The following is a 12749-nucleotide window of genomic DNA, read 5'->3' on the forward strand; positions in this document are numbered from 1 at the left end:
GTGCTCTGCCCCTGCAGCACACCTCTGCCTGGATATCCAGGCATCTCTATACATCCTCTGATACCTAGGTGGAGGTTCCCAAACCTCAATTCTTGTCTTCTATGCACCCACAGGACCAACACCACATGAAAGCTGCCAAGGCTTGGGACTTGCACCCTCTGAAGCCACCACCCAAGCTATACCTTGGCCCCTTTTATCCATGGCTGGAGCGGCTAGGACACAGGGCACCAAGTCCCTAGGCTGCACACAGCAGGGGGGCCCTGGACCATGCCCAGGAAACCATATTTCCCTCCTGGGCCTCCAGGCCTGCTATGCGAGGGGCTGCTGTGAAGTTCTCTGACATGCCCTGGAAATATTTTCCCCATTGTCTTGGTGATTAGCGTTTGCCTCCTTTTTACTTATGCAAATTTCTACAGCCAGCTTGAATTTCTCCCCAGAAAATGATTTTTTCTTTTCTACTGCAAATTTTTCCAACTTTTTTGCTCTGCTTCCCCTTGAACACTTTGCTGCTTAGAAATTTCTTCTGCCGGATACCTAAATCATCTCTCTCAAGTTCAAAGTTTCACAGATTTCTAGGGCAGAGGCAACATGCTGCCAGTATCTTTGCATAACAAGAGTGACCTTTTCTCCAGTTCCCAAGGAGTTCCTCATCTCCATCTGAAACCACCTCAGCCTGGACTTTGTTGTCCATATCACTATCAGCATTTTGGTCAAAGCCATTGAATAAGTCTCTATGAAGTTCCAAACTTTTACACATCTTCCTTTCTTCTGAGCCCTCCAAGTCCCTAGGAAGTTCCAAACTTTTCCACATTTTTCTATCTTCTTCTGAGCCCTCCAAACTGTTCCAACCTCTGCCTGTTACACCTGGTTCCAAAGTCACTTCCACATTTTTGGGTACCTTTACAGCAACACCCCACTCTACAGGTACCAATTTTAGTCCATTTTCATGCTGCTATGAAGAAATACCCAAGACTGGGTAATTTTTCTAGAAAAAGAGATTCGATGGACTCATAGTTCCACATGGCTGAGGAGGCCTCACAATCATGGCAGAGGGTGAAGGAGGAGCAAAGTTACGTCTTACATGGTGGCAGGCAAGAGAGTGTACGCAGGGGAACTGCCCTTAATAAAACCATCAGGTCTCTTCAGACTTACTCACTATCATGAGAACAGCATAGGAAAATCTGTCCCCATGATTCAGTTACTTCCCACTGGGTCCCTCTCACAATATGTGGGGATTATGGAAGCTACAATTCAGGATGAGATTTGGGTGGGAACACAGACAAACCATATCAGGGACCACAAGACTACTTTTTCCTTACTTCACACTTTTGCTATGACTAACTGAACTGAGAACACAAACATGTCAAGATGGACAGGCAGGATGATTCAAGGATTCTAGTGCAAAACCCATACAATAGGGGAGAGGTTGTCCCATTTTTCCAAGCCTGTGTACCTGTCATCCCATTGGAATGGTTCTAAGGTTACAGACTTCTTGCAGTGGCCCATTCTCACATCTTTTTTTCACTTCCAGGCCCCAATGCATTGTCTTAACAGGGGGACCCATGACAAGACCTGCTCTCCTGGACATAACTCACGCCTTTACCAAGAACAGTGGCCTTTGCATCTGCTGTGAAGTCTTTGTGGTAAGAGTCAATTCACCCCAGGGAAGTGCTTTTTCCTCCCTGCTTGCCTTGGATTATTTTGGGTGAAAAGAAAAGGTACATGCAGTGATAGGAAAATAGAAAAAAAAACAGTTTATAGGAGAGCCCTCTACCTTGATTCATAGAGCAAAGACGAGCAAGAGCCCGTGATCCTGAATTTAAACAGGTAGATATAAAGTGTTTCAGATTTCAGAAGAGACCAACTAAAAGTGACAAATATTTCCAAGTGATGGCCTTTGAGTCAAGAAAAAGATAGCTGGCTCAGAAATAAAGTGAAGGCATTTGGGGTGATAACTGTCTACAGAAATATAAAAGGATGGAATGAGCCAGATAGAGCACTATTACAGAGATTAACTGATGAGGAAAGAACCAGACATAATGGCCTTAAATGACAGCACATGGAATTTAGATTAAATATTTGGATAAGTTTGATGACACTGCAGATACTCAAAAAACTAAACCAAGTTTTTTATGCCTTAGATAACCATTCAGAGCTAAATGAATTATTTTTGTTCAGGAAATACGAGGTAGACTAATAATAACCTATTGGTGACTTCCCTAGAGGTATTGAAAACTGGTGCTAGTAATTTAACCATAATTGTTGACCAATCTCTCAAGTGTGGAGAAAACGTTAAAATAATAATAAAATAATAAGCCGAAGGGTGCGGTGGCTCATGCCTGTAATCCCAGCACTTTGGGAGGCCAAGGTGCGTGGATCACCTGAGGTCAAGAGTTCGAGACCAGCCTGAAGAACCTGGTGAAACCCTGTCTCTACTAAAAATACAAAAATTAGCCAGGCATGGTAGTGTATGCCTGTAATCCCAGCTACTCAGAAGGCTGAGGCAGGAGAATCGCTTGAACCTGGGAGGTGGAGGTTGTGGTGAGTCAAGATCGCACCACTGCATTCCAGCCTGGGCTACAGAGCAAGACTCCATCATCATCATCATCATCATCATCATCATCATAATGATAAAGTCTAAGTCTTCCACACTAGCCCACCTCTACTTGTATTCCCCCCCCCCCACACACACACACATGCACACACACCACTCAAAATTCTCAGCTAACAATGTATTTTTATAGTACTTAAGTACTTGCCTATTCTTCAAACCATTTTTCTTCAAAGCATTTTTCTACAGTTTTTCTTATTGGAGCCCCACAATAGCCTAGTGAAGCAGGACAGAAAAGTAGCCCTGTTCCCATTTTACTGATTGGGAAAGTGAGATTCAGGAAAATTAAATTATTGCACTGGATCACACAACAAGAAAGTGGCAGAGCCAAGATATCAGTCCAGGTCACACAAGTGTGCTAAGTGTCACACCTTGAGGAGAAAGCCTTAGCACACTTGCATCCTTGGGAGTACTATTAGAATCCAGCACCACTACTTAAATCTCCAATACCTGCCAAGGAATGGGGCTGTCAGGAAGTCAGGTGACTTTCGAGCCAGTCAACTCTGCCATGATGCTGGGGGCTAATTTACCACATGTCATCTTGATCAGCACTTAAGCATCTCTTTACACTTGGCAATATTCTAAATGCTCTATGAAGCAGTTGTTCATATTCTCTTTCCTCTCAGTGCTTATATGACAGTAATTCAAACAATATAACTTAATGCAATTATCTGGTAGGAGATGGAGAGATTCCTACGGAGTACTTGTGAGATTGACAGGTTAAGTAATGACCAACTGTGACTCCAGAGAATTTTTAAAAATCTTATCAAGCACCTCTCTCTCATATTATCAACTTTGGTGCCCTGGATCGGTGGATTTCATTTTGGACAATGTAATATAGGAGCCAGTTTTGATGAAATAAGCAGTTTGGGGTGTTTTTCTTCTCCAGCAATTTAGAGAAAACTTAGTTTAGCAGGCAATAAAATATCTTTAGGACTGAAGAAATAAACTGGGAGTATAAACAGTCATCTACTGGCAAAGGAGAAAGGGTCTCCTAAGAAACAAGAGAGATTGCTTTTAATTAACCCTTTGCTGCTTTAACTATAATACAGGAGGATAGTGCTGGAATATCATTTCATTTGAAGTAGGCACCTTAGTCTGTGCCCCCAATGGCCCTGTTTGTTTGACACATATGTTAGGCTGCATTATACGTTACTATACTGGTCTCTCCACGTAGGGCCCAAGAGTCTTGCTCTCAGGTGCCAAGGTTTTCCTCGGGACAGAAAATAGTTACTGCATCAGTTAATGACTTTCCAGTTAGTTACTTTGTATGAGCTCCTGGGGCTACAGATGTTGACAGCATTTTTAGACTCCAGGCTCAGTCGTCAATCATCTTTGCAAAGAAACAGATGGAAGGGGATGTAAGGGGAGTAAGAATGCCATTAGAATTTTTTTTTCCAAAAGCACAATGGTTGATGGTTAGGCCAACCTTGTGGAAAATGTTAAATAGCGATGATAATAAGAGAATGACAATTTAGTTTTTAGGTCTAGGAAGCTGGTGCTCATGGGCTTTTGAGAATAACAGTCAAGTTTCAAATCATTATTTTGCCACCTATTAGTCGTGAGTCCCTTAGGCACATAATTTCATCTCTCTGTGCCTTACTTTTCTCAGTTGTAAACTGAAAATAATAAAAATAGCACCTACGTTATAGAGTTGCTATTTGAATTATAGAAGATAAGCTTTCTAATGCTGAGTCCAGTGTCCCTCAAAGAGTAAATACTCAATTAACTTTCATTGTTATTGTGATATTGTTATTGTCAATATCATTATTTTTGCTATGCTATAGTTGCCATTTTTATTACAGAAATATATTACCTTCAATAAAAACCTAAAGCATGCCCTCTTAGAAAAACCAGGTCCAGACACTGGATTTTGAACTTTTTAAGTGTGCAGCACTTTGATCATGATGGAACGGTGAGATATGTGCTTCCACCCACTAGTCACAGGACAGCAGGCTCTGGACTCCATCCTTCTGGTGGCCTGCAGCTACTGAAGTACTTGCTTTAAGTACTGTTACATTACCAGAAAGGAGCAAGATTTAGAACTCATTGGCATTTTGATGTGGGTGGGTAGAGGGAAAACATGTGGCCACAGCTGTCATTTCCCACAACCGTAGCATTTTTATATTTGAAATTAAGAGAGCTGTACTCTGCTGGACCCCAAGCACCCACTGTGGCCTTTCAACTATCCAGCTAACTCTTACAGTCTCCTGCAGGCCTCTTCCCCTCTCTTGCTTTTTTACTATTCAGCTTAAAGATTTCAAGTGAGCAACTCTTCATCAAGGTAAATTTGGGGATGCATTTTAAAGAATCCAGCTTGGTAATTTAAAAAATACTGTCTAGTCTTCTCTTCTGAACTAACATAAAATAAATAAGTGACATACTTCTGTCCCAGTAGGCTTTGTATTAAACATGTGAGTCATTTTGTTCTTTTGTACCTATCATTCCTATCACCATAGGAAGACAGAGGGAGAAAAACTCCACCTTGTAGTATCCCCCTCATATTTCTAAGCATAGCCAAGTCCAACAGGTTCAGCAAAAAGTAAGTTATTAGTTAAAAGTTGCAAGTTGCATCCTCCACCAGTTCTACCCTATGTATCCTGACACAAATAAGCACTGCCTTTGTCAATGAGTTTCCTCACTTATGTCATTCATAGTAGATGCAGAGATATCCAAACCAATCATCCCAGATAACTTAATTTGAATTTATGTACCTGTAATTCTCTGGGCACACCAAGTTCAGTTCTAGAAGTCTTACGGGATCAGTTGACACTTACCTTTCCCAGGTGCAAAGGCATCATACTGCAGCAGTTCCTTATTCATATACTTCTCAATTTTACATTTAAAAATAGGAATTTGTAATTAAAACAAATTTAAAAACAGATATATGTTTAAGGATCAAAAGTTAATTGAATTGAAAGTCAATTCCATTAATCTGGGATTTGGAACACATATCAGATAAAGTCATTATTGTCCAAAAACACACCGCTTACCTCTTTTCTCAATTTTGCTTGTCTTACCTCGCAAAAGGCTCTCAGGTCTACAGTGGCATCTTTTATCAAGTACATTGTGTTGTGCTGGTGGCTGAAGAAATAAGATTTTTTTTTAAAGGTTGATTCTGTTTTTTAATTTTGAAACACTAAAAAAATAACTAGGTTGGATCATATAAAATTTACATTTTTATAGATCAAAATCACTGGGCACTGGCAGTTTCATATGGCTCACTATATAAAATTAAAGGAGACCTTCAATTTATATTCTGCCTTTCCTAATTCATGATTGTTAACATTCTGGGCCAGATGCAGTGAGTCCCTGCCTAAAAAAGAAAAAAGAAAAAAAAATGGTTATAGATGCTTCCACTCACTTTATTTTATTATTTATTTATTTGTTTATTTTTTAATTAATTTATTTATTTGAGACAGTCTCCCTCTGTCACTTAGGCTGGAGTACAATGACACAATCATAGCTCACTGCAGCCTTGAGTGCCCAGGTTCAAGCAATCCTCCCACCTCAGCCTTCCCAGTATCTGGGACTATAGGCATGTGCCACCACACCCAGCTAATTTTTGTATTTTTTGTAGAGAAAGGATTTCACCATGTTGCCCAGGCTGGTCTCCAACTCCAGGGCTCAAGCGATTTACCCTCCTCGACCTCCCAAAGTCCATTATAGGTATGAGCCACTGCACTCAGCCTTCCACTCGCTTTTTAAATGATATAAGCCATTACAGATCAAGTTAAAGCCCCTTTTAATACCGCTGCAGACCCCTGGCTCTCTCTGTCCCCAGAGGCAATGTTATCTGAATTTTATGGGTATTCTTCTCATCACTTCACACATGGATACCGAAATGTAAATCTATTTTCATTCATGTTTTTCTTACTCATTAATGTTACTTTAAACTCGATTGTCCTCTCCTGTAAAGGAGGAAAGGGATGGCCTTTGACCGGCTTTCTCATGTAGAATCTCTCTTAGACTTTTACCCTGTTTCTTTTACTCTTTTTTTTCTAAAAAATTATAAAATATCTTAAGAAAACCTAAAGCTCTCTTTGAATTCTCTGTTTGAGGAGTTCTCAATAAATCTCACAGAAGACACCCACCTCTTAACTCTGGCATAAGGAAGGCAGTTCAAGCCCATATAACCCAGGGAAAACGAAAATTCTCATTTTTTCTTCTATCTTCAACCTCCTCTTAATTTCAAATTTCACATCCACCAAGGAAAAAATATATTCTTTCTAGATGCATCTTATTCTTTTTTTATCAGTGAGCCTCTGTTATGATGTTAATAAAATAGTGACGTGACCAAATATTGAAAGAACGAAATGACCTATGAATTGGCACTAGCACGTACAGTAAAATAACATGAACCAAATCAGAAAGGGAAAAATTTTCTTTCCCACAATTCCAACCAAAGCAGCCATGAAAACAAAGACAGACTAGTAAGACTCAGTGTTAAAAAAAAAAAAAAAAAAAAAACTTGGAAGGAATATTGCACTTGGCAAATTCCTCTGTTTGATCCGAATGGGGTTGGAACCCCTTTACAAACTCTTTTTCATGATAGTCACTTATCTAAAGTAATATCACATCAACTTCTCCACACTACATAATTAGAAATGCTTTACCCCTTTCTCAATTAATATCAAAGTTATAATATATACAAGATTTTTAAAGCTTCTTTGTTTGAATCCTGAATTAATTTATGTACTCATATTTTGGATCCCAACTGAAGCTAATCTCTATAATGTTATAATGGGGTAATAAAATTCATTTTTGTAACTATGACATATTTGAATGTTGAATAATTGTATTCCAGTATGTCTTTTCTCTTTGTTAGTTTGCTTTATTCTTACTACATTTGTATTGCAGCCTTCCTTGCTTTGCATTAATAAGTGTGCTACAATGATGTTATAATCGTTTTTAGCAAAGAGAGATTCTGCATGAAACATTTTTATGACTTCTCAATATGGCAAGTTTAGGCATTAAAGTAAATCTCTCTGTCACAATTAACGTTTAATCTGGATTTTTATAATACTAACAGACATACGTTAGACTGTATTTATTTAAATAAATGCCATTCTCCCCAGGGGTTCACAGTCACTGTGGTACAACTCACTACACTGATGGTTCAAAGTCTTTCCTGTTATTCTTCTATCTAATGGCTGTTGTTACCACTGAACTTCCTTGAATAAAATATTCTTTCTTTTTCTTGCAGTTGAAGAAGTTTAGAATGCTCAAAGAAGGACTAGTGATTCAAAAGGCATTGACAGTCTGGAAACCTGAGCTAAATTGATCCATAATGGCTTATCTTTCCTTAGACTAGGTCATCTAATTTAGTAACTACCCTCCCAATCTCTCTACCTTTTCTATCTTCATGGAAGTTTCTTGTTTTTAAATTTTCCTTTAATAGGAAGTCAGTCAAACTGTTTTGAAAAGTTGGCAGGTTCCAGGAAATATGCTGGAAAAAATAAGAATATAAAGAGTCTGATCCAATTTAAATAGAATATTAAAATGGAAGGGACCCTAGAGATTGAATGCTGTGTAATAGAAACATATTATGTGCCATATATGTAATTTAAAATTTTCTAGTAGCCAATTAAAAAGGAAAAAAGAAATAGGTAAAGTTATTCTTAATAATATTGTATTTAACCCAATGTGAGCAAAATATTATAATTTCAATATGGAATCATTACAGAAACATTAATGAGATATTTTACATTCTTTTTTGTACTAAGACTTTGAAATCCAGTGTGTAATTTGTTCTTCCAGCATATCTCAATATGAACCAGCCACATTTCAAATGCTTAATAGCAGCATGGACATACAGGCTATCACATTGGGCAGTGATGACCTAGGCAATTGCCTGAGTTTTATCAATGTAGAACATACATCAAGAGAGGACAAATGGCAGACCCAGGGTGTCAGCCAGTCAGTGCCAGATCTCAACCCAACATTCTGACTCACAGTTCAGTGTTCCTGCAAGCACAGTGGTAAAATCAGGTCTGGGGCTTTGATGACATTGCACTAGGTACTATATTATTACTACTTAAAGCAATCTTGCAGGAACTAGAGTTTATCCTCAGTTTCAGAATAAGATATAAAAGCTCAGAGATAAGAAATTACCTCCTCAGGCTTAGATCTGAGACCAGTTTTGTCTGACCACAAAGCCTGGGCTTTTTTTTTTTTTTTTTTATCTTGCATCCCAATGTCCTTTCTCTCCAATCTAAGACCCTTTAAGACCATGACTCCAAGTGTGGTCTAAGGAGCAGCAGCATCTGTTGCCTCTAGGAGTTTATTAGAAATACAAAATCCTGAGCCCTGCTTCAATACCTATAAGGCTGCATTTATCAAGATCCCAAGTGATTCATGTAAAATCCAAGCCATCTCAACAAAATACAAATCTCTCTATAAATTAAAAGAATTTCTGGGAGAATGGATTTGTACCCTGTCAGACATATGGCAGATAATCAGAAATACCTTTTGGATTGAATTACAGCATGAGAAGAAAAAAACCAGCTTGAATATTTAAGGAAAAAGAAATAAAAACAGAATTTTTCATTAAAAATGGGTTTCCAAAACTAAATCTTGAAATTATAAAATGTCCTATCAACCATCCTAACACCTGTCTTCTTCCCTCTTAATCTCTTCCACTCTCCTTAGGTCATAGGTATGTAAACTTTCGTTCCCCCCAAATTCACTGAATGACAAGGAAACATTAATGTATTTGAATGGAAGTGTGGCAACATTACACAGGGAAAAGTGGTATAAGAGTATTTTTGTCACACGAAAAAGCAATGCATCAGCCAAATAGAATTGTCAAGATGTGCAGTTCATGGCAGGATTTGCAGCTCACCATGTTCTACCTCCCATGGAGCTCTGTCCATTTCTTGACATTAGGCTCCAGCTGAGATTTCTTTGGTGTTCCTGAAAGTGGCTCTCACTAACGGGTCAAAGGTTGATTGTGTATTTATCCTGAGCCTCTTCAATCACATTTTCAGTATTTTCCTCATGTGTCATGACGCCTTCAGCTCTTCCTTTCATTCAGTGTCAGGCAGTTCATTAAGCAGATGTTAATCAGTCTGGATGTTTTGGGTAGAAAATGAATGATGTGAATAGCACAGGTCCTCTCCAAAAGGCTGAATCTGCGAAACGCTGCTCAGTGAGGTGTTTGTCCCTCTTTCCCACTTCCTAACTCCATGGGGCATTGCTGGCTATTTTTGTCCTTTAGAAAACAACAGCAATGTGATGTATAATAGCAGGGTTCTAACCAATATTTCATTGTGTCGCACAGGGACCGCGCAAACTGTGTGTTAAGGAGATGAACGGTGGCATGGCGAAAAAACAGGCCTGGCTTATAAAGAACAAAATCAAGGCTTTTTACGCTGCAGTGGCGGCAGACTGTTTCAGGGATGGTGTCCGAAGTCTCCTTCAGGTAAGGCTGCATTCAGGGAATGAGCACAGACGCAAAGAACAACGAGTGCTCCATGTTAATGAGGCTCCCAGAGTGAACGGCTGTAGTTAGGCAGCCCAGCATCAGAGATCAGTGCAGATGGTTAAGGAATTATTTTGAATTCCTGGGTATAGGCAAAGCTAGAACAAAAGCAGAGAAGTTCTATTACAATGAACTATGAATGATACACTGGAAATGGAAAATGAGGTTGCCTTTGGCCACCAGCATACATTCTGCCCCCGTACTTATTGAAATGCAAATTTGTTCTGGTGGTTGACGACATTCAGGATCCTATTGAAACTTCAAACTATTTTTATATCTCATACTGCATATAGCAATGCTCAAGTCAGGCATTCTTTTCCTTTTTTCTTTTGCAAATGGTGTTAGGGCAGCTGCTAGACCAACTAAATTAATGCATGGTGATCTGGGCATAAAATCTCCCTATCCTCCTGAATTATTTCCAGAACGCTAAATAAAATGTAATAATCTCTACAGCTCAACCTTAAATCCCACAGTTCTCTCATCTTTTCTCCCTTATTTTTTTCCTTTTTCCTTCCTTTATCTCTGCTATAGTAAGTACATAAAATCTTTCCCTAGTTCTGATCTTCACAATTTAGAGTGACGGAGAATCCTTAAAACAAACAATCCAAGAGACCCTCAGAAATTGTAGAGCTTGGCTTTCTGAGCATTTTGGGTTTAGTATGGTTGAAAAACCCTAATTATGTATATATGAAATGGTGCATTTGGCTTTCAGAGTTACCGTATCTCAGAGTGTCAGAAGTCAGAACTGCATCCAGGTAACTCAGATGCGCATGCAGGCAGGAAAGAAAAAATATTGGTTAAGCTTAATTGGTAATGTTTTGGAGCTTAAGAGTATTTGATGCAATCCTGTGTCTAATTTCCCTTAATAACACTTGCGAGGTAGCTGCACATGCAGAGAAACCATTTCTGTAAAACCTATTACCCACAATGAGCCCCTTTTCATCTGTTATTAATTTGCTAAACCATGGAAATAGGTGTTACTGCAAGATGCTGATTTTTCTTTCAGTACCAAGTTAGTTTTCAATAGCTCTTTGGTTAAATATATTGGCACTATTAGTCATTTATTATAAAATTATCATAGAAGATTGGTAAAACAAAATTTTCAACTAGGAATGGGAATATGGACATAAAATAAGAGCAGGGAAAGAAAAGACACAAGTATGAAAAAGAACTCTTAGATTAATCCAGAAGAAATGGTAGAAAATTTGAACATGCATACATTCACATGCATTTCTTCCCATAAAAAGTGAAGTACAGGGGAGCCATGGCAAAAGGACAAGACAAAGTGACATTAAAGGAAGCACTGCAGTTATATCATCTCAAATAAAACCATCTTTGCATCTAAGAAGTTATGGTACAAATTATCAAATCCTCAGAGTGTAGCTGTGGAAAAGACTACATCCATAACTTCTTACTGCCACACATTTGCCAAGGGCCAAATGAGGACTCCAAGAAGCTGCTGGGCTAGGAACAGTGCACCAAATGTTTTGGAGGCAAAGTTTATTTCAGGAGCCCTCCTTCATTGCCTATCTCCTTCCACCTGCTACTGTTTCCTCTAAAATGTCCAGCTCTGGCATTTCTTTCACTCTTCCCATGACACAGAACTACCTTCCATGACTCCCACTGCTCTCCCATCTTATTTTTTTTTATTTGAGATGCAGTTTCACTCTGTCGCCCAGGCTGGAGTGCAGTAGCACGATCTTGGCTCACTGGAACCCTCACCTCCCGGGTTCAAACGATTCTCCTGCTTCAGCCTCAAGAGCAGCTGGGATTACAGGCGCACACCACCATGCCTAGCTAATTTTTTGTATTTTTAGTTGAGATGGGTTTTCACCATGTTAGCCAGGCAAGTCTCAAACTCCTGAGCTCAAGTGATCCACCCACCTCAGCCTCCCAAAGTGCTGGGATTATAGGCATGAGCCATCGCACCTGGCTGCTCTCCCATCGTTACCTGTCAATGTCTCACCAACTCCCAAGACTCAGTCGAAATACCACCTCTCCTATGAAGCTGGCCATGAATCCTCACCTGTAATTCAAGTTTCCTTCCTTTGTTCTTCTATATGAGTTTCTATTACATTTGCATGTATATTAGAAGTATTTGTGTAAATATTGTCTTCTTCACCATGTTTAGTTCCATGAGGCCAAAGAATGTGCTTCACCACTCTCCCACCAAAACTGACGTAGCACTGTGCAATTCAGAGATGCTTAGTAATATTGTCAAATTAAATTTGATTAACTAGAAGCTGTATGCTGTCGTCTAATGAAGGGAAACAACACTTCTGATATGGAAGACGGCTATTAATGATACTGTCATATAAAAGAATTAGGTTTTGGAAACATAATTCAGTCACTCTTCAATAAATAACATAAGTAGAGATTTCAGTGATCCTTGTACATAAGAATTTTCCAAACATGGATTTTATTGCTGATGACATTATGGATATAACAGGTGGAAATGAGCTTTGAACCACTAAGTTACAACATGCATACCAACAGTTAAGCTGACCCTCACTTGATTTTAAATTATTGAACCATTTTAATGAGTGTGTCAGAAGAAATGCAAATGACTGCTAATTTAGAAAAGCTACATTTCTGTCATCTAAAATCCATTTATAGCTGAGATGATTTAGAATTAATCTTTCTATTTTATGCTTG

The 12749-nt window shown here is 38.9% G+C and overlaps 1 protein-coding gene across 7 annotated transcripts in view; it reads left to right on the top strand.

The window, feature by feature from the left end:
- SLC12A1 (solute carrier family 12 member 1) overlaps nucleotides 1–12749 on the top strand; it is a 101535-nt gene that overhangs the window by 52065 nt on the left and 36721 nt on the right. For all 7 annotated transcript variants that reach the window (XM_005559483.4, XM_005559481.4, XM_005559484.4 and 4 more), the window contains exons 17-18: nucleotides 1532–1643; nucleotides 9894–10034. In XM_005559483.4, the coding sequence (XP_005559540.3) occupies nucleotides 1532–1643; nucleotides 9894–10034 (253 nt within the window). The remainder of the gene's footprint in view (nucleotides 1–1531; nucleotides 1644–9893; nucleotides 10035–12749) is intronic.

This window comes from Macaca fascicularis, chromosome 7 (assembly GCF_037993035.2).
Source record: "Macaca fascicularis isolate 582-1 chromosome 7, T2T-MFA8v1.1".
NCBI lineage: Eukaryota > Metazoa > Chordata > Mammalia > Primates > Cercopithecidae > Macaca > Macaca fascicularis.